Source organism: Trachypithecus francoisi, unplaced genomic scaffold (assembly GCF_009764315.1).
Source record: "Trachypithecus francoisi isolate TF-2019V2 unplaced genomic scaffold, Tfra_2.0 Lachesis_group20, whole genome shotgun sequence".
In the NCBI taxonomy this organism is placed as follows: Eukaryota; Metazoa; Chordata; class Mammalia; order Primates; family Cercopithecidae; genus Trachypithecus; species Trachypithecus francoisi.
The window spans coordinates 25730776-25753649 of NW_022681466.1; the positions used below are offsets into that span (position 1 = coordinate 25730776).

Genomic DNA, 22874 nt, shown 5'->3' on the forward strand with positions numbered 1-22874 from the left:
AATGTGGATAGGGTAGCTACCTGGCCATCCTTTGCTCCCTAGGATTCTGAAAGTTTACAATGCTGGGAGAGAAAGGCAGAGAACTGTCTGCTTACCTATATCAGACATGAAAATAGGCCATAAAGTTTCTCACCTTTTTTTTTTTTTTCTAATTTTGACTTAATTAGGTCTGTTTTTATTAGCCAAAAGGGGAAAATCAACCTTGAGGTTTGAAACAATAATTTTAAAAACCAAGAAAACATGAAATTATATTAAAAATAAAATGATTCTGAAAAATGAAGTTCTGTTCCCCCAAATGGCCCCACTTTTCCATTAAAAAGGAGCAAAAAAGAGGATTCAGTATTTTTTCTCTAGTATCTAACTACATGCTTAGGTCATTTTTAAATACATACTTCAAAGCTGTAAGTTTATCTTACATTTTTACATTTCAAAGCAAAACAGAAAAAATGGAACTTTGTGTACTTGGTCAAAATTAAGAGGAAATGATCCACACGCACACACTTGCATAATGGTTACAGCATAACGTTACCTGCAAACAAAGGCTGAGAGCTAAACTGAAGAAGTTGAGTCTGACAGGTTTAGTTACTTCTGCATACATGGGCACCATGTGAAAATGTAAATAAAGAACTAACCCTAGTTCCTAGGTCTCACTCCAGTCTGGGATGACAATTCCAAGTTTGTATTTAGAACCTTAGTCAAATTTCAGGATGAGTCATTGCACCATTAGAGCCCACTCTTTTTTTTGGCGGGGGGGGGGAGGGGGAACACAGTTTCATTCTGTTGCTCAGGCTGGAGTACAGTGGCACCATCCTGGCTCACTGCAGCCTCCGCCTCCCAGGTTCAAATGGTTCTCATGCCTCAGCCTCCCAAGTAGCTGGGATTACAGGTGCGCACAACCATGCCCAGCTAATTTTTGTATTTTTAGTAGAGACAGGGTTTCACCATGTTGACCAGGCTGACCTCAAGTGATCCTCCCACCTTGGCCTCCCAAAGTGCTGGGATTACAGGCATGAGCCACCACGCGTGGCCAAGCCCAGTCTTTAGTGTACTTATGAGAAGAAATGTTTTACTTACTCTGGTCAGCATAGTTTTTTGCTTTGAGCTCAAGTTGTCTTGTTTGAGATTCTAAAGATTCCACTCGGGTCTGTAAGTCCTTTTTTTCCTGTTCTTGAGAGTCTTCAAATTCAATGAATTTCTAATAAAGAAGAACAATATAAATTTCATCAGAGAAATTAAACGTTACATTTTCAACTCCTGTATTTCTTGGAATCAATAATCACAATTAGGTATTAACTACTTAGATCTCAGAATTATGAACTTGGGTTGATTTTTAGTTTTTCTATAAAAATTAAGTTTTAAAAAGCTCCCAAATATAGAAGAAAAAAATAAAATAATTAAGGTGTTTCCACTTCATATTATAGGCATTCCATATGATATATATATCTTCCTAATATATAAACCCTTTTGTATACTTGCATATGCATCTTGATTTTCGGACAATTTAAAAATCTATAATATGTACAACAGAGAACAAAAGAATGATGGAATACTCAATAAATATTTGTTAAATGGTTGTGTGATTAAGTCATAGATTCACCTGAACCATGGAGTTTAAATTCCTAAGAAAAGGATGTGTTCTAGGAATAACTCCACCACTCAAATCTGACTTACCAAACCTGTTCTCATCAACGACAGTAACACTAAGTGCAATCATTAAATCTTGGTCTTCATCTTGATTGTTGTATCAGCAACATCTGACAAGTAAGTGATCGCTCTCTCCTTAAAACTTTTTTTTTTTTAATTTGGCTACTAGGATATTTTCTTGTTTGCTGCTGGTTCTTGGTCTTCTTTGGTAGCACCTCCTTTTCTCCCCAACTTCTCGCTCTGTCCTGGGACACATCTTCACTTCCTTGTTTACACTTATTCCCTAGTGATCGCATCCAGTTTCATGGCTTTAAGTATGAACTACATGCTGACAACTTCCAAATTTCTATCTCTAGCCCAGACCTGAATTCCAGATTTTTATGTCCAACTGCCTACTAGACAATTTCAACTGGATGTCTAAAAAGCATCCTAAGGCTGGGCGTGGTGGCTCACGCCTGTAATCCTAGCACTACGGGAGGCCAAGGCGACCAGATCATGAGATCAGGAGTTCAAGACCAGTCTGGCCAACACGCTGAAACACTATCTCCACTAAAAATACAAAAATTAGCTGGGCATGGTGGCGCGTTCCTGTAATCCCAGCTACTTGGGAGGCTGAGGCAGGAGAACTGCTTGAAGCGAGACCCGGGAGGTAGAGGTTGCAGTGAACTGAGATCGTGCCACTGCACTCCAGCCTGGGCTACAGAGCAAGACTCTATCTCAAAAAAAAAAAAAAGTATCTTAAATTGAGCATGTGAAAACTTGCTCCTCTCCTGGTCTTCTCTAGCTCATTAAATTATTGTGGTCAGTTGCTCAGGACCAAAACACTGGAGTCAGCTTTGACTCTTCTGTTTCTCTAGTACCTCACATATCCAATCCATCAGCAAATCTACCTACAGATCTGACCGCTTTTCATCATTTCCACCACCATCCTGGTGTGTGCCACCATCATCTAATACCTGGATTACTGCAACAGTGAAAGTCTCCTAATTAGTCTCCTTACTTCCACCCTACCCCTCTACAATATATTCTAGAGGATCTAGGAGGATTCTTTAAAAAGAAAGTCAGCCAGCCTGGCCAACATGGTGAAATTCGATCTCTACTAAAAATAGAAAAATTAGCTAGGTGAGGCCGGGTGCGGTGGCTCACACCTGTAATCCCAGCACTCTGGGAGGCCGAGGTGGGCAGATCTAGAGGTCAGGAGATCGAGACCATCCTGGCTAACATGGTGAAACCCCCGTCTCTACTAAAAATACAAAAACATTAGCCAGGCATGGTGCCAGGCGCCTAGAGTCCCAGCTACTCAGGAGGCTGAGGCAGGAGAATGGCGGGAACCCGGGAGGCGGAGCTTGCAGTGAGCCTAGATCGCACCACTGCACTCCAGCCTGGGTGATAGAGCGAGACTCTGTCTCAAAAATACATAAATAAAATAATAAAAATTAGCTGGGCGTGGTGGCAGGCTCCTGTAATCCCAGTTACTGGGGAGGCTGAGGCAGGAGAATCGCTCGAACCCAGAAGATAGAGGTTACAGTAAGCTGAGATCATGCCACTGCACTCCAGCCTGGGCAACAGAACAAGACCCCCTCTCAAAAAAAAAAAAAAAGGAAAGAAAGTAGGCCAGGAGCGGTGGCTCACGCTTATAATCCCAGCACTCTGAGAGGCCGAGGCAGGCTGATCACCTGAGGTCAGGAGTTCAAGACCAGCCTGAACAACATGGAGAAACCCCATCTCTACTAAAAATATAAAATTGGTCGGGCCTGGTGGTGCATGCCTGTAATCCCAGCTACTTGGGAGGCTGAGGCAGGAGAATTGCTTGAACTCAGGAGGCGGAGGTTGCGGTGAGCCGAGATCACGCCATTGCACTCCAGCCTGGGCAAAAAGAGCAAAACTCTGTCTCAAAAAAAAAAAATGTAAAAACAATTTACTCCTCTGCTCAAAACGCTCTAGTGGTTTACATTCTTTACCATAGCCTCTAAGGATCTACACAATATGCTTCCACCATTCTCTTCTTTGACATCATCTCCTACTTCTCTTTCTACCCTCCTCTCCTTCCCATTCTGATTCCAGTCTCCATGCAGTTCCTCCAACACTTCAAGCCTTAGCACCTGCTTCCTACTACCTAGAAGTTTCTTCTTCCAGATATCCAAACGGCTTGCTCTCTACTTACTTCCTTCACATCTTTGTTCAAATGTCACCTTCTTGGTGAAGCCTTCTTTGGCCATCCTATTTAAAACTGCAATACCAGGCCAGGCACAGTGGCTCATGCCTGTAATCCTAGCACTTTGGGAGGCCAAGGCAGGTGGATCACTTAAGGTCAGGAGTTTGAGACCAGCCTGGCCAACACTGAAACCCCATTTCTACTAAAAATACAAAAATTAGCCAGGCATGGTGGTGCACGCCTGTAATTCCAGCTACTTGGGAGGCTGAGACAAGAGAATTGCTTGAACCCAGGAGGCGGAGGTTGCAGTGAGCCTAGATCGTGCCACTGCATTACATTCTAGCCTGGGCAACAGAGCGAGACTCTGTCTCAAAAAAAAAAAAAAAAAAAAAACTGTGATACCTACTCCCTATCTCTCCTCCCTGTTTATTTTCTTTAGAGTACTTAACCTCATCCAACATGCTAACTATTTTAGTAATTGACGTTACTTATTACTTGTCTGTCCTCACTGGAACATGGGTTCCATGAATTCAGGAATTTTTTTTTTGTTCACTGCTGTATACCCAGTGCAAAGAATGATGATAGCGGGTTCTCAAATATTCATTAAACAAATGAGTAAATGAAGAAAATTTTCCAAGTTAAAAAAACTGAAACCCTTATAGAAAAATTTATAATTCACCAAAAACTTAGGTATCACTACAATATATCCTAGTTTTAATATGAAATTGTCAGTCTATTACCTATTTTAACTGTCCTCAAACTTTTCAATCACTGCAGAGGACACTGGGTTGTTGTTTTGTTTTGGTTTGGTTTGGTTTGGTTTGTTTTTTTGTCTACATACATTACGTTCCTTTGGGGAACCTTCTATCTCCAGTTTCATGCTAATTATATTCAGTCCATGTAATTTGATTGGTGATGACTCCATCTCCCTAGAGGTAGGCACAGGACTTGAACCAGACTGATCAGAGTCCTCTCTAAAAACCTAGCAGGCCTAGGCTGCAGACTGACATCTCTTTCCAGCATAGAGAAGAGCAGGCCTGAGACTAAAGCCAATATAGAGAAAAAGAGCAAGGGCGAGAAAAACTTTAATTCAAGATACTATTTGTACCCAGGATTCCTGGATCCAGAATTTTCCCAGTGTTTTTTGTTTTTTTCAGTTACAAAATCCAATAAATTCCTTTTTTACATAAGCTTGAGTTGGTTTTCTTTTTTTGAGACTGAGTTTCGCTGTGTCCCCCAGGCCAGAGTGCACTGGTACCATCTCAGCTCACTGTAATCTCTGCCTCCCGGGTTCAAGTGATTCTCCTGCCTCTTTTTTTTTTTTTAAGATGTAGGTCTCGGCCGGGCGCAGTGGCTCAAGCCTGTAATCCCAGCACTTTGGGAGGCCGAGACGGGCGGATCACGAGGTCAAAGAGATCGAGACCATCCTGGCTAACACAGTGAAACCCCGTCTCTACTAAAAAATACAAAAAAAAACTAGCCGGGCGAGGTGGTGGGCGCCTGTAGTCCCAGCTACTCGGGAGGCTGAGGCAGGAGAATGGCGTAAACCCGGGAGTCGGAGCTTGCAGTGAGCTGAGATCCGGCCACTGCACTCCAGCCTGGGCGACAGAGCAAGACTCCATCTCCAAAAAAAAAAAAAAAATGTAGGTCTCACTATGTTGCCAGGCTGGTCTACAACTGCTGAACTGCCGGCCTCAGACTCCTGGGCTCAAGCAACCCTCCTGCCTCAGCCTCCAGAGTAGCTGGGACTACACGTGTGAGCCACCATGTTTAACTTTCCTGATCTTTGAAGCTTGGAACCCACAAACTCTGTAATGTTGGTTCTTAATCATTAGGGGATCCAAAGACCAATTTGGAAATTTGATCCATCTATGAACCATATTTCCCTAGAAAAAAATGCCCCCACCCATGTCAAATGCCACCTATTTTTCTCAGGGGGCTTAGAGACACTGTAGTTCCTTCCACAAACCCCAATTTTAGCACCTCTACGCTATACATTTCTATGAAAACATTTCATATTTGTGGGACTTCTGGGGAAATCAAGTCATTGTTTATTTTTCAGAATATTCAAAAGATGACCATATATAAGAAAAGTAAAGGTCACAGTAAATATAGGAAAAGAGGCAAACTATTAATCATTCATTCATTCATTCAAGAAACATCTACTGACTACTTACTATGTACCAGGCACAGGGAACATGACTATGAGTATCCAACTAGCCCTGCCTTCCAAGTGTTCACTGGCTACAACTGAATGCAAGCAGATGATATAAGGTTACATTAAATAGAAAAGCAGAAACTATGAAGTCTGAGTAAGTTATTTCAACATTTTACCTGGATATATAAGCAAAGACTAACAATTAATAGGAAAACGTAATTATTATTTTTTGGCCTGCTTTGAAAATGATGCTCCCTTGGCTAACTTAACTACTATATCTGGGAAAGTAACCAAAAAGAAACAATTTTTTTTTTTTTAATGGAGTCTTGCTCTGTCACCCAGGTTGGAGTGCAGTGGTGCCATCTCAGCTAACTGCAACCTTCATCTCCTGGCTTTAAGCAATACTCCTGCCTCAGCCTCTGAGTGGCTGGGATCACAGACATGGGCTACCATGCCTGGCTAAGTTTTTTTGTATTTTTGGTAGAGACAGAGTTTCACCATGTTGACCAGGATGGTCTCGAACTCCTGACATCAAGCGATCTGCCTGTCTTGGCCTCCCAAAGTGCTGGGATTACAGGCGTGAGTCACTGCACCCAGTCCAGAAATTCTTATATTAGGCACCTCTTGTGTTATGGATAAAATGCTGTTTTAAAGAACATACAGCATTATGTTTACCAAGAAACACTTCAGATGCTGTGCTATTAAACTGCTAACAAAAAATTTTACCACTATTTTGCTTTTTTGTTTGGTTGGTTTTTTTTGGGATGGAGTCTGGCTCTGTTGTCCAGGCTGGAGTACAGTGGCATGATCTCGGCACACTGCAGGCTCCACCTCCCAGGTTCAAGCAATTCTCGTGCCTCAGCCTCCCAAGAAGCTGGGATTACAGGCATAAGCCACCATGCCTGGCTAATTTTGGTAGTTTTAGTAGAGATGTGGTTTCACCAAGTTGGTGAGGCTGGTCTCAAACCCTTGACCTCAGGTGATTCCAGCACTTTGGGAGGCCGAGCTGGGATTACAGGCATAAGCCACCGCACCCAGCCCAGAAATTCTTATCTTAGGCACTTTTTGCGCTATGGACAAAATGCTATTTTAAAAAGCATACAGCATTATGAAGATATTGTGCTACTAAACTGCTACCAAACAATTTTACCACTATTTTGCTTATTTACAACTTCTTTCTGCCTAATAGGAGAAAGGGACACACAGTTTCACATCTGCTTTGTTGCTTAGCGACAAAGGTCAGCTTCAGAAGATGGATACCACAGAATACGACAATTCCAAAAAGACCTACCTAGATGATTCAAGTTTCAGATTTTTTCACATTTTATTATGATTACTGAGGCTTCTTATCTATATCATTTTAAATAAATATGACAGAGAGAAAAAGAGATTTTTTTTTAAGTGATGTAATAGGTCTTGGATTGGCAAGGCTATTATCTCCAAAGAGAAATCTCGTTTCTTTAGTTTCCTTACATAGGAAAGTATGAGCAGTAATAAAAATATTCCAAAGCAAATACATACTTTGAGTCCTTTCCTTCAAACAAATTAGATAAACTTAGAGATTACAAAATGGAATGCTGTTTTTCACAAACGTATGTACATTTTCTCCTTTCTTGTTCCAAGCAGCTCTTAAACTTCTTGGAATCATAAACTCTTTTGAGTATATTGTGAAAACAGATCTTATACCCACAAAGATAAATATTTAAAACTCAAAGCTATATACATTCATCAGTGCATCTTCAAATTCTAAAAGAAATCAAGCAGGATTTTTCCCCATTTATAAACATTGTTGATGTTGATTTTGTAGAAATAATTTTTTATTGTCTTGAAAATCCCAATTTTATCTTTTTTTTTTTTGAGACAGAGAATCTCACTCTGTTGCCCAGGATGGAGTGCAGTGGTGCAATCTCAGCTTACTGCAACCTCCACCCCTTGGGTTCAAGCAGTTCTCGTGCTTCAGCCTCTGGAGTAGCTGTAATTACAGACATGTGCCACCACACTCAGCTAATTTTTGTATTTTTGGTAGAGACAGGGTTTCACCATATTGGCTGGGCTGGTCTCAAACTCCTGACCTCAGGTGATCTGCTTGCCTCGGCCTCCCAAAGTGCTGGGATTACAGGTGTGAACCACCACACCCGGCTGAAAATCCCAATTTTAAATGTGTATTGAGTCTTGGTTTGGAAACGTACAGCTGCCATCCTCATTTAAAATGCTAATCACAGCCATGTGCAGTGGCTCATTCCTGTACTCCTAGCACTTTGGGACGCTGAGGTGGACAGATTGCCTGAGCTTAGGAGTTTGAGACCAGCCTGAGCAACATGGTGAAACCCCATCTCAACTAAAAACATGATTAAAAAAAAAATTAGCTAGGCGTGGTGGCATGTGCCTGTAGTCCTAGCTACTCAGGAGGCTGAGGCACAAGAATATCTTGAACCCAGGAGGTGGAGGCTGCAATGAGCTGACATCCCACCACTTCACTTCAGCCTGGGCGATGGAGCAAGACTCTGTCTCCAAAAATAAAATAAAATAAAATGGCCCACACGGTGGCTCACGCCTGTAATCCCAGCACTTTGGGAGGCCAAGGTGGGTAGTCAGGAGTTCAAGACCAACCTGGCCAAGATGAAACTCAGTCTCTACTAAAAATACAAAAATTAGCTGGGCATAGTGGCAGGTGTGTGTAATCCCAGCTACTCGGGAGGCTGACGCAGGAGAATCACTTGAATCTGGGTGGCAGAGGTTGCAGTGAGCCAAGATGGAGCCACTGCACCCCAGCCTGGGTGATAGTGAGACTCCGTCTCAAAAAAAAAATAAATAAAATAATAAAATAAGAAATAAAATGCTAATCATTAATATGCATCTAAAATAAATATTCCTCAGTTCTGATAAGACATCCTTAATAGCTTACACAGGGCATTGAAAGCCTAGTAGGATAAATGTAATGCTAACTTTCTTTTTTTTTTTTTTGAGACAGAGTCTCGCTCTGTCACCCAGGCTGGAGTGCAGTGGCGCGATCTCGGCTCACTGCAAGCTCCGCCTCCAGGGTTTACGCCATTCTCCTGCCTCAGCCTCCCGAGTAGCTGGGACTGACTACAGGCGCCCGCCACCTTGCCCAGCTAGTTTTTTGTATTTGTTTAGTAGAGACGGGGTTTCACCGTGTTCACCAGGATGGTCTCGATCTCCTGACCTCGTGATCCGCCCGTCTCAGCCTCCCAAAGTGCTGGGATTACAGGCTTGAGCCACCGCACCTGGCCTAATGCTAACTTTCAAAGAATAATCAAGAATCAAGAAAAAGTAACAAGTCACTGGAAGTTTCTAAATTGCTATCCGAGAAAAATATCCATCAAATAGTCTAGTTTTGGGCCATTGTTTTGAGAAATACCACTGACAATATAGGTAACCTCATGAACACAAGTTGCTGTAAGGTGGAATAGCTCAGAAAGCAGAACACTCATAATTACAAAAATACTTCAGAAATGGCGTAGTTCTATATAGCAATTAGCAACCACGTGAAAGTGAGAAACATTGATATAAGAATTTAAGAATGAGAAAACTGGAATAGAAACAGAGACGGTGTCATGAAATTCAAACAGATGCCAAAACACAGCTCTTGGCAGAAGAACGTTTGGATTCATGGTCCTAATAAGAGTCCTCTTTTTTCCTGGGTGAGGGTTGGAGGTACAGCATAAGGGAAGTAATGAGAATAGTTTCTTTCTCTGTATACCTAACCTTTTCATACTATCAATAAAATATTTAGGCAATAAGTGGCATGGTTTACACTAAAAAGAAAGTTATCCAACAGGGCTTTCCGCTTCCCTTCTACGTTCAGAGATCTTAGTTGGGCTGGTAGCACATGAGTTCTGCTGAACCTCATTACTCGATTTGTATAGTACAAGCATCGCTGACCTTCTTTATTTTTTAATTTAATTTTTAATTTTTATTTATTTATTTTTTAGAGATGAAGTGTTGTTCTGTCATCCAGGCTGGAAGTGAAGTGGTGCAATCATGGCTCACTGCAGCCTCAACTTCCTGGGCTCAAGCGATCCTCCCACCTCAGCCTTCTGAGTAGCTGGGACTACAGGCACGTGCCACTATACCCAGCTAAATTCTTTTTATCTCTTATTTTTAGTAGAGACAAGGTCTCACCATGTTGCCCAGCCTGGTCTCGAACTCCTGAGCTCAAGTGATCCTCCTGCCTCAGCCTCCCAAAGTGCTGGGATTATAGGCATGAGCAACCATGCCCGGCCCTGATACTCTTTTTAAAGCTTTCTTGATTTACTTCAAAGAAACATATCTGCTTTCTACTTCTATAATTTCCACTTAACACACAAACTAACTGAGATAACATAAAAACAGGAAACACCCCAGTCTGTCACTTTGTAGTCAAAGAAAAATTCGTCATATTTAAGAGACTAGGAAAAAGTTGTTGTAATAGTTAAGTCACACACCCATTCACAATGCCTATTCTCCATATGTTAGGCAGTTAGGCAGTATGATGACATTTACTACAAACTAGGTGATTTCATTCATAAGATTTATTCTTAGATAAAATAACATGTTAAATATAAAACTAAAACTCTTTGCCCACCCATCCAATCGGAGTACTCACTGTATGAGAGCCATCAAAGACATACCATAAACATTGACAATGTAACATGCTAAGTGCTATAATGAAAGCAGAGAGGAAGAAGTGACTAAATCTACTTTAAAAAAGGGAAGTCGGGGCCAGGCATAGTGGCTCATGCCTGTAATCTCAGCACTTTGGGAGGCCGAGGGCGGATCACGAGGTCAGGAGGTCGAGACCATCCTGGCTAACACGATGAAACCCTGTTTCTACTAAAAATACAAAAAAATTAGCCGGATGTGGTGGTGGAGCCTGTAGTCCCAGCTACTTGGGAGGCTGAGGCAGGAGAATGGTGTGAACCTGGTCAGTGGAGCTTGCAGTGAGCCGAGATCACACCACTGCACTCCAGCCTGGGCAACAGAGTGAGACTCCGTCTCAAAAAGAAAAAAAAAAAAGGTGGAGGGGCCACAGTGGCTCACACTTGTAATCCCAGCACTTTGGGAGGCCAAGGCGGGTGGGTCACGAGGTTAAGAGATGGAGACAACTCTGGCCAACATGGTGCAACCCTGTATCTATTAAAAATACTAAAATTAGCCAGGTGTGGTGGCATGTGTCTGTAGTCCCAGCTACTCAGGAGGCTGAGGCAGGAGAATCGCTTTAACCCGGGAGGCAGAGGTTGCAGTGAGCCGAGATCGTGCCACTGCACTCCAGCCTGAGCAAGAGGGAGACTCTGTCTCAAAAACAACAACAACAACACACACACACACACACACACACACACAGAGAGAAATCACGGACGCGATGGCTCACACCTATAATCCCAGCACTTTGGGAGGCCAAGGCAGGCGAATTACTTGAGGTCAGGAGTTCGAGACCAGCCTAGCCAACATGGTGAAGCCCTGTCTCTACTAAAAACACAAAAATTAGCTGGGCCTGGTGGTGGGCGCCTGTAATTCCAGCTACTCAGGAGGCTGAGGCAAGACAATCACTTGAACCCAAGAGGTAGAGGTTGCAGTGAGCTGAGATTGTGCCATTGCACTCTAGCCTGGGCAACAAGAGCGAAACTGTCTCACAAAAAGAAAAAAAAAAAAAAGGAAGTCGATAGGCACACCTAAATCTTGGAAATCATCACTAAAGAACTTATCCATGTAACAAAAAACTACCTGTTACCCAAAAACTATTGAAATAAAATAAAATTATATATATAATTACAATATATATAAGTGTGTGTATGTGTGTGTATATATATATATATACTTTTTTTTTTTTTTTTTTTTTGGATACGGAGTCTCACTCTGTGACCCAGACTGGAATGTAGTGGCATGATCTCGACTCACTGCAATCTGCCTACCAGATTCAAGCAATTCTCCCTGCCTCAGCCACCCGAGTGACTGGGACTACAGGTGCCCACCACCACGCCCAGCTGTTTTTTTGTATTTTTAGTAGAAGACAGGGTTTCGCCATGTTGGCCAGGCTGGTCTCAAACTCCTGACCTCAGGTGATCCACCTGCTTCAGCCTCCCAAAGTGCTGGATTACAGGTGTGAGCCACTGCGCCCGGCCATATATACTATTTTTTTAAAAAGAGAGAAGTAATTTTAGCTTACTCTAAAAGGAATGGCTTGTGTAAAACTTTTACTGAGATAAAGACATTCCAGGCAGAGGTCACACAGCACATGCAAAGGTCTAAAGATCATGGCATGCCCAGGTAACCACAATTCACTATTAAAATTTGAGTCGATGTAAAGGTAAACTATAAACCAAAGAATAAGTTGAGAATCTCTCTGATTCACAAAGGGAGTAAAAAGACAAATAAGGTTCCGCGGTGGCTCAAGCCTGTAATCCCAGCACTTTTGGGAGGCAGAGGCGGGCAGATCATGAGGTAAGGAGTTCAAGACCAGCCTGGCCAACACAGTGAAACTCCATCTCTACTAAAAATACAAAAATTAGCCAGGCATGGTGGCAAGTGCCTGTAATTCCAGATACTGGTGAGGCTGAGGCAGGAGAATTGCTTGAACCTGGGAGGCGGAGATTGCAGTGAGCCGAGATCCCGCCACTGCACTCCAGCCTGGGCAACAAAGCAAGACTCCATCTCAAAAAAAAAAAAAGATTACATTCATCCATCCATCTTTTCAAAACACAACTTGAGCCCCTCCTGTTTTAAATATTCCAAGGTACTGGGAAATGTAATAGGTTACAAGAGAGCCCTGTGTTCTATTGATTGAAATTTAACAGAAGATGAAAGGTCTTAATCATGGGTAATTGCATTTTATAAAAAAGATGGATTTGCAGAAGATCTTGCATAATTCAACAGTCACCTAATTTGAGGTTAAGGCTGGTAAGAGACAACTTATATTTCTGTTACTGCCTAGGTAATACCTACATAGGATAACAGCACAACATTGGTTTACAGCTCAGTCAGGTTTGCATATAACAGGATTTCTGAAGACTTTCTGAAATGAAACGGTAACATTTCAAACTCTGAACATGAAATGAAACTTTTAACATTCACATAGTTCAAGTCTGTATATAAGTAACCACACTGAAATTATATACATGAACAAGAAAAAGCACAGGCTAGGCACGGTGGCTCAAGCTTGTATAATCCCAGCACTCTGGGAGGCCAAGGAGGGCTGCTCACTCAAGCTCAGGAGTTCGACACCAGCCTGGGCAACATGATGAAACCTTGTCTCCACGAAAAACACGAAAATTAGCCTGGTGTAGTGGTGTGCACCTGTAGTACCAGCTACTCAGAGGCTGAGGTGGGAAGGGATCACCAAGCCCAGGAGGCAGAGATTGCAGTGAGCTGAGAATGCGCCACTGCACTCGAGCCTGGGCGACAGATCAAGACCGGTATCCAAAAAAAAAAAAAAAAAAAGGAAATGAATGCTCATAAAAAGTCTACGATAGTCATTACTGATTTAATGTGACTTAATTGATTGCCAGCGGCATTACTTTATAAAGTTGGTCATCCTCTGCTACACTTGGCAAACCTTAGAATAATCATGATAGAGTTAGGCCAACAGCAAAATCGTGGCAGGAGAGGGGCAGAATTTTTTTTATTTGTTTGTTTTTTGGTGTTTTTTTTTGGCAAATTATAAAACCATATTACTCCTGGAAATTCCAGCGAGCCTTCTCAGCACAAGAATTTGTCAGATCACTCAGGTATGTTGGTATAAAACACACATACTCTTCCCCTTTTCTCTGTTTTTCTCACACACATAAATACTTTTTTTTAAAAGCTAGGGGCATTAAGGGCCTGTGAATGAGCTTTTTCAGCATGTATAATAACACATCTTCACTAAATACCCCTCTTCCCTTTCAATAACTAACAGGCCAGCAACAACAGTGAAGTGACTTCAGACAACTCTCCTGGGAGCAACTAGACATTGTTTTAAAAAAAAATCAGTGGACAATACAGACTTATGTCAGGATCTAAAAAGAGTAAGCTTTGTGATGAAGCAAAATGCTTTCAAGTCCAGATGGCTTATAGGGACTGTTTCGCCCCACTGTTCTGGCGAAAAACAAATGAATACTTTGAAAAGACAAGCTCCCAAAGTTTAAAAAAAAAAATTCCCTAGAGGTTGTTGCTTGTTGGAATAAAGATGCAGAAGAAAAAAGAAAAGAAAAAGAATAGCCATTTAAATACTTTGACGACAGAACTTGTCTAAAATATATCAAATAAAAGGCTGACTTATTAAGTGTCCATCAAGATATTATATTAAATAATTAGTTAAATGTAATTGTTTTTAAATGTAATTTTTTTTAAGAAATAAGACAGGATTGAAGACCATATTAAATAACACTCAAAGGATGTAATCCTCCCAAGTCCAAAATGTGAAAAAATTTTAACACAAATAATTTGGTTTCTTCTACAATAAATGTCAAGTGGGAAAAAAGAAAAAAAGAACCATTATATATAAAGAGAAACTTGAGACATATTGAATCCAGTATAAATGTGTAGACTCTCTTGTTTAGATACTGATTGAAAACAACCAACTACAAAACTACATTTATGAGACAATTAGGGAAATGTGAACACTTACTAAGTATTAAATATTATTAAAGAGTAATTGTTTATAAATTTTAGATGTGATACTGATGTTGTGGTTTCCGTATTTGTTAAACAGTCCTATCTCCTAAGGATACAATGATATAGTCTTGTCTGCCTTAATATTATGGTGAAAATGTTGAAGGGAGGTAGGGAAGCACAGGTGAAAAAAACATTGGCTTGGCCAGGTACAGTGGCTCATGCCTGTAATCTCAGTGCTATGGGAGGCCAAGGTGGGAAGATCACTTAAGGCCGAGAGTTTGAGAACAGCCTGAGCAACACAGAGAGACCCTCGTCTCCACAAAAAAGAAAAAGAAAAATTTAGCTGGACGTGGTGGCAGACACCTGTAGTTCTAGCTACTCAGGAAGCTAAACTGGGAGGACTGCTTTAGCCCAGGAGTTCTAAGCTGCAGTGAGCTATGATCACACCACTGCACAACAGCCTGGGCTACAGAGCGAGCAAATCTCTCTTAATTTTTTTTTTTTTCTAAAGAAAAAATACTGGCATATTGTTAGTAACAGTTGAAGTTGAATGATGGGTATATGGGAGTTCATATATATTCTACTATTCTCTCTAATCTTCAATGTTTAGATATTTCTGTAAAAAAAAAAAAGTTGGCCAGGCAAAGTGGCTCATGCCTGTAATCCCAGCACTTTGGGAGGCTGAGGTGGGCAGACTGCTTGAGCTCAGGAATTTGAGACCAGCCTGGGCAAAATAGCAAAACCCCGTTTCTTTTTAAAAAACAAAAAATAAAAATAAATTTTAAAAAAGTTTAAAACAAACCGGAATAAAAGTATCAGTGGTGTTTAATATGAAAAGTTTGTCCTGCCATTAAAAAGCAAATATGCGGCTGGGCGCAGTGGCTCAAGCCTGTAATCCCAGCACTTTGGGAGGCCGAGACGGGCGGATCACGAGGTCAGGAGTTCGAGACCATCCTGGCTAACACGGTGAAACCCCGTCTCTACTAAAAAATACAAAAAGCTAGCCGGGCGAGGTGGCGGGCGCCTGTAGTCCCAGCTACTCGGGAGGCTGAGGCAGGAGAATGGCGTAAACCCGGGAGGCGGAGCTTGCAGTCAGCTGAGATTCGGCCACTGCACTCCAGCCCGGGAGACAGAGAGAGACTCCGTCTCAAAAAAAAAAAAAGAAAAAAAAAAAGTAAATATGCAGAAAGGGGCATGTACAAAGACATTCACTGAAGGGCTATTTGTAACAGTTAAAACCTGGAAGATAACTTAAATGTCTATCAACAGACAGTAGATAAGAAAATTATAATAGATCCATACTATGGAAAATATGTAATAGAAAACTGGTGTAGTATGTGATGATGGGAATGAAAACAGGAGAGTTGAGTGGAAGTCTAAAATCACTAGTTAGTAATATTCCTAGTAAGTAAACAGTCCCATAGCAGAGTGGCCAGGTAGCCTTCCTTGCTCACCCACATAGGAAATAAGAGGTTTGTCGTCTGAATAAACTGAACCAGAGATTTTAGACTAGGAACATTCTAGGCACAGCCAGGCAGGTGCCAAATGACAAGTGAAATTACACGAAAGTCTGAAGTCTACATACTAAAAACAGTAATAGGGCCTCCTTCCTGCCTTCACCCAGGTTGCAATAATGTAGATAACTAGGCTTACCTACCACTCCACCAGCCACCCCTCAAAGAGATTATCCTTCTCTGGAAAAATTCAAATGTCTCTACGAAAGGACCATGGGATACTGAAATCTGGGTTCCCAAGAGGCAGTAAACTGTATCCAGGCACACAAAGCTTCCAACCCTCCTTTTTTAGTGCCTCACTTTTAAAACATGAAGAGACAATTAAGAATTATAAGGCACTTTAAGTTCTAGCCTGAAAGAGAAAAACCAAAACTATAAGAAATGAAAATGGGACTCTGAAGAAACAGACAAAACAGGAAACAAATGAAAACTATAATTAATATACTCAGGGACCACAGAAAAGTCATTGCTCCCATGAAACCAGAATAGTATGCTATTTTTAAAAGTTAGTGAGGAGAGAAGCAAAACAAGAAAGAACACTTGGAAATTATTAAAGTATGAACTGACGAATCCAGCACTTTTTGTCTTTTCTTATATACAAACTATACCTTAGGGTAACCAAACAGTTGATGAGGGGAAGTTTCCTTTACAAGAAAATTTAAGTGGCCGGGCGCGGTGGCTCAAGCCTGTAATCCCAGCACTTTGGGAGGCCGAGACGGGCGGATCACGAGGTCAGGAGATCGAGACCATCCTGGCTAACACGGTGAAACCCCGTCTCTACTAAAAATACAAAAAAATTAGCCGGGCGAGGTGGCGGGCGCCTGTAGTCCCAGCTACTCGGGAGGCTGAGGCAGGAGAATGGCGTAAACCCAGGAGGCGGAGCTTGCAGTGAGCTGAGATCCGGCCACTGCACTCCAGTCCGGGCGACAGAGCGAGACTCCGCCTCAAAAAAAAAAAAAAAGAAAAGAAAATTTAGCTGATAAATGTTGAAGGAATAACTGGATTGAAATAGCATCATTTCCCAACCCCTAATGATATAATAAGGAATACCCAGTTTTCCAGGTTGTCTCATAAATGTTTTTACACTCATGATCCAAACAAGGTTCATACATTACATTTGGATAATATATCTCTTAAGTCTCTTTTAAACTCCAGATCCCCAAGTAATGATCCTTTTCACCTAAGTGATGATCCTATAATGGAATACTATAAAACCATTAAAAATATATAACTATATACTTCCAGACATAGTTTGTTGCCAGTTATCAGTGAATAAAACTGAATAGGCAATTCGCAGAGAAGTAGAATCACCAGTAAATGTAAAACACGCTCAAGCACACTAGTGATCTGACAAAAGCAAACTAAAATAAGAAGTGACAGCCAGGCCAGGCGCAGTGGCTCACGCCTGTAATCCCAGCACTTTGGGAGGCCGAGGTGGGCAAATCATGAGGTCAGGAGATCGAGACCATCCTGGCTAACACTGTGAAACCCCGTCTCTATTAAAAATACAAAAAAAATTAGCCGGGCGTGGTTGGCGGGCGCCTATACTCCCAGCTACCGGGAGGCTGAGGCAGAAGAATGGCATGAACACAGGAGGCAGAGCTTACAGAGAGCCGAGATCTCGCCACTGCACTCCAGCCTGGAGGACAGAGCAAGACTTCATCTTAAAAAAAAAAAAAAGAAGTGGCGGCCGGGCACGGTGGCTCATGTCTGTAATCCCAGCATTTTGGGAGGCTGAAGGGGCAGATCATGAGGTCAGGAGTTCAAGACCAGCCTGACCAACACGGTGAAACTCCATCTCACTTGATCTTAGCCAAAAGTCAAGAAACGATGAAACCCCTTCTCTACTAAAAACACAAAAATTAGCCAGGCATGGTGGCGCGTGCCTGTAGTCCCAACTAGTCAGGAGGCTGAGGCAGGAGGATCACTTGAACCTGGGAGGTGGAGGCTACAGTGAGCTAAGGTCGTGCCACTGCACTCCAGCCTGGGTGACATAGTGAGACTCCATCTCCAAAAAAAGAAAAACATTTATATATATATAGTGATATATATACAGTGATAAATATGTATACACATGTATAGTTATATATGTGTGTGTGTATATATACATATATATAAGGTGGTTTTCACATCTGTAATCCCAGAACTTTGGGAGGCTGAGGTGGGTGGATCACTTGAGGTCAGGAGTTCAAGACCAGCCTGGAGAATATGGTAAAATCCAGACTCTACTAAAAACACAAAAACTAGCCAGACATGGAGGAGGCGTGTGCTTGTAATCCCAGCTACTTGGGAGGCTGAGGTAGCAGAATTGCTTGAACCCAGGAGGCGGAGGTTGCAGTGAGCCAAGATTGCTCCACTGCACTCCGGTCTGGGTGACAGAGCGATACTCTGTCTCAAGAGAAGAGAAGAGAAGAGAAGAGAGAACAGAAAAAAGTGTTGGCAAAGATATAGGAAAATAAGAAGTCTTTTCTACTACTGCTAGGAATATAAATCACTGCACTCCTTTGACAAGCAATGTTACCATATCCAGTTAATTTTACAAATACATATACTAAAACCTGGCATCCTATTTCTAAAATATATACCTTTGAGAAGATCTTACACATGCACCGAATGTTACTGCAACAACGTTTGTAATATATAATGTGGTAATGAAGAATGGATAGTGGTATAGTCATGTGATGGAATACACAGCAGTTAAAAGGAAAGAATTAGATGCATATGTATATCAACATGGACAGATCAACAGATAAAAAAATAAAATGCAAGATTATATAAGAATGTTAACAGTGTCATATTGTGAAATACATTATTTGGTCTCTGACCCAGTTTCCTAACATATAATTCCTAAAATCCTTAGAATTTCCAGAGACGTCTTTGTATGTTAATGAGTAGATTCATGGCTGGCAGCCCCTGTGTAGTAGCTTAAAGATGGGAGCTGGTCATTGGAAAGACCAAAAGCATAATTAGAGAGTTAGGACTTTCAGCCCACCCCATACAACCTCCCGGGAGGGGAAACGGGCTGAGGGGAAAGGGGCTGAAGGTGAAGTTGATCACCAATGGCCAATGGTTTCATACCTACGTAGTGATGCCTCCATAAAAACTCAAAAGAACAAGGTTGAGAGATCTTCCAAATAGCTGAACACATGGAGGTTCCTGCAGGGTGACATGCACAGGGAGGGCATGGAAGCTCTGCACCACTACCCCCATACCTTGCTTTATGGATCTTTTCATCCACATCCTTTGTAACAGTAAACATAAGTGTTTCCCCAGGTTCTGTGAACCACTCAGTAAATCAACTGAACCTGGGAACCCCAGTTTATAGCCAGTTGGAGACTGTACTGGACACAGAGGATTCATCAGAAATAAAAGACACTAGCTAGGCAAGGTGGCACATAACTGTAATCCCAGTGATTCGGAGGCTGAGGCAGGAAGACAGCTTGCACCCAGGAATTCAAGATCAGCCTGGGCAACACAGCAAGAAAACAAATTACAGTACCTATATTATACGCATCTGGCCGGGCACGGTGGCTCATGACTGTAATCCCAACACTTTGGGAAACCGAGGTAGGCGGTTTCACCTGAGGTCAGAAGTTTGAGGCCAGCCTGGCCAACACAGAGAAACCCCTTCTCTACTAAAAATATAGAAAATTAGTCTGGTATGGTGGTGGATGCCTGTAATCTCAGCTACTGGGGAGGCTGAGGCAGGAGAATTGCTTGAACCCAGGAGGCGGAGGCTGCAGTGAGCTGAGATCACGCCACTGCACTCCAGGCTGGGTGACAATGAGACTCCATTTCAAAAAAAAAGAATATGGCCGGGCGCGGTGGCTCAAGCCTGTAATCCCAGCACTTTGGGAGGCCGAGACGGCGGATCACGAGGTCAGGAGATCGAGACCATCCTGGCTAACACGGTGAAACCCCGTCTCTACTAAAAAATATAAAAAATTAGCCGGGCGAGGTGGCGGGCGCCTGTAGTCCCAGCTACTCGGGAGGCTGAGGCAGGAGAATGGCGTGAACCCGGGAGGCGGAGCTTGCAGTGAGCTGAGATCTGGCCACAGCACTCTAGCCTGGGCGACAGAGCGAGACTCCGTCTCAAAAAAAAAAAAAAAAAAAAAAAAAAAAAACAAAAAAAAAGAATATGATGTACCATTAATACAGTGAAAAAGTGGCCGGGTGTAGTGGCTCACGCCTGTAATCCCAACACTTCGGGAGACCAAGGTAGGTAGATCACCTGAGATTAGGAGTTTGAGCCCAGCCTGAACAACATGGAGAAACCCTCTCTCCACTAAAAATACAAAATCAGCCAGGCATGGTGGCGCAAGCCTGTAATCCCAGCTACTTGGGAGGCTGAGGCAGGAGAATTGCTTGAACCCAGGAGGTGGAGGTTGCGGTGAGCCGAGATAGCGCCATTGCACTCCAGCCTGGGCAATAAGAGCAAAACTCTGTCTCAAAAATAAAAAAAAGGAAAAAAAGAAGTTAAAAAGTAGTATGTTCAAAGTAACTTGTGACATCATCTCAGCACTCAAAAAGTTTCAGATTTTGAAGCATTTCAGATTTCAGATTTTCAGATTAGGAATGCTCTACCTGTGCTACGATGTTTGCTACGTCAGTCAAGTGATGCCTTACTTTGTTATGCAGTTTTGTGCTTCTGTAGGTATATGGCCAACATCTTACATTTCTGACTTTAATTTACAGATCTTCAATCCTGACACTCTGGTTTTTGCTTCAACACTTGACTGTTATGAAAATATTCTTCTATTAATTAAAAAAAAAAATCACTAGAAATTGTTACCTTAAAAAAGAACTGGCCGGGCGTGCCTGTAATCCCAGCACTTTGGTAGGGCGAGGAAGGTGGATCACCTGAGGTCAGGAGACCAGCCTGGGCAAAAGACAAAACCCTGTCTCTACTAAAAATAAAAAAAATTAGCCAGGCGTTGTGGAAGGTGCCTGTAATTCCAGCTACCCAGGAGCCTGAGGCAAGAGAATCACTAGAACCTGGGAGGCAGGAGTTGTAATGAGCCGAGATTGTGCCACTGTACTCCAGCCCGAGCAACAGAGCAAGACTCTGTCTCCAAAAAGAAAAATAAAAAATTAAATAAAATAAGGGTAAATAAGCACTTTGCCCTTAAATGCTTCTTCAGTATGTCAAGATAACAAACTTTAATGCTTGAGACATTTAATTTGGCTGTTTAGAAGTCTGTTTAATTCCTGGCCCTTGGCTAGGTTAATTAAGGATGGTTAAAACTGAGCCAATTACAGACTGAATTCCTAACCCAAGATAAAAGTATTTTTTAAAGAGTTAAAACTAGCGTCGGGCACAGTGGCTCACGCCTGTAATCCCAGCACTTTGGGAGGCCAAGGTTGGCAGACGGCTTGAGCCCAGAAGTTTCAGACCAGCTTGGGCAACATGGTGAGACTCTGTCTCTACAAAAAATACAAAAATTAGCTAGACATGGTGGTGTCTGGCTTGATGCCTATAATACTTGTGACAGTGCCTGTAGTACCTGCTACTTGGGAGGCTGAGGTGGAAGGATCACACGAGACTGGAAGTCAAGGCTGCCATAATCATGCCACTGCACTCCAGTCTAGGACAGAGAGACCTTGTCTTCAAAAAAAAGGCCAGGCGCAGTGGCTCACACCTGTAATCGGGCACTTTAGGAGGCGGGAGGATCACCTGAGGTCAGGAGTTCGAGACCAGCATGACCAACATGGAGAAATCCTGTCTCTACTAAAAATACAAAATTAGCCAGGCATGGTGGCACATGCCTGTAATCCTAGCTAATTGGGAGGCTGAGGCAAGAGAATCACTTGAACCTGGGGGGCAGAGGTTGCAGTAAGCCGAGCTCATGCCATTGTACTCCAGCCTAGGTAGCAAGAACAAAACTCCGTCTAAAAAAAACAAAGTTAAAATTAAACAAAGCCAAAAATGAGTGTGTAATTTCTGCCAAATGTGTCCCAAATCACATCAAACAAGTTCAACTGGACTATTTTCATACGGAAACCATAGGCAATCATCTTTTTAAAAGTTACCCTTATGGGCTGGGCACGATGGCTCATGCCTATAATCCCAGCACTTTGGGAGGCCAAGGCAGGCAGATCACAAGGTCAAGAGATCGAGACCATCCTGGCCAACATGGTGAACCATCATCTCTACTAAAAATACAAAAATTAGCTGGGCTTGGTGGCGCACAACTGTAGTACCAGCTACTTGGGAGGCTGAGGCAGGAGAATCGCTTGAACCCGGGAGGCAGAGGTTCCAGTGAGCCGAGATTGCGCCACTGCACTCCAGCCTGAGCGACACAGTAAAATTCCATCTCAAAAAAAAAAAAAAAAAAAAAATTACCCTTCTGGTTTTACAAAAGTCTGGTTTGATCCTACACTTTGAAAAACCCACTTAACCTTTAAAAAGGTATTTGTTTTGCCATTATCTGATGCCTGGCAAAAAATAAAAATAGAAAACAAACAAAAAAGGTATTTGTTTCTGACAGGTAGCAGTAACAGAATGTGGCTAGGCTAGAACAGGTAACTGAAAGAAAATTCAAATTGAGAAGCTCATAATTAAAAACAGAAATTTGATTTATACCATAACAGTCTTTTTTTTGGGGGGGCGGGGGGGACGGAGTTTCAATATTGTTGCCCAGGCTGGAGTGGAATGGTGCAATCTCAGCTCACTGCAACCTCCGCCTCCCAGGTTCAAGCAATTATCCTGTCTCAGCCTCCACAGTAGCTGGGATAACAGGTGCCTACCACCATGCCTGGCTAATTTTTTATATTTTTAGTAGAGACAGGGTTTCACCATGTTGGCCAGGCT

At 42.3% G+C, this 22874-nt stretch overlaps 1 protein-coding gene across 7 annotated transcripts in view; it reads right to left on the reverse strand.

Moving 5' to 3' along the window:
• The window catches only part of SPAG9 (sperm associated antigen 9), a 163630-nt gene that overhangs the window by 125331 nt on the left and 15425 nt on the right, over positions 1-22874 (reverse strand). For all 7 annotated transcript variants that reach the window (XM_033183522.1, XM_033183524.1, XM_033183523.1 and 4 more), the window contains exon 2: positions 1075-1195. In XM_033183522.1, the coding sequence (XP_033039413.1) occupies positions 1075-1195 (121 nt within the window). The remainder of the gene's footprint in view (positions 1-1074; positions 1196-22874) is intronic.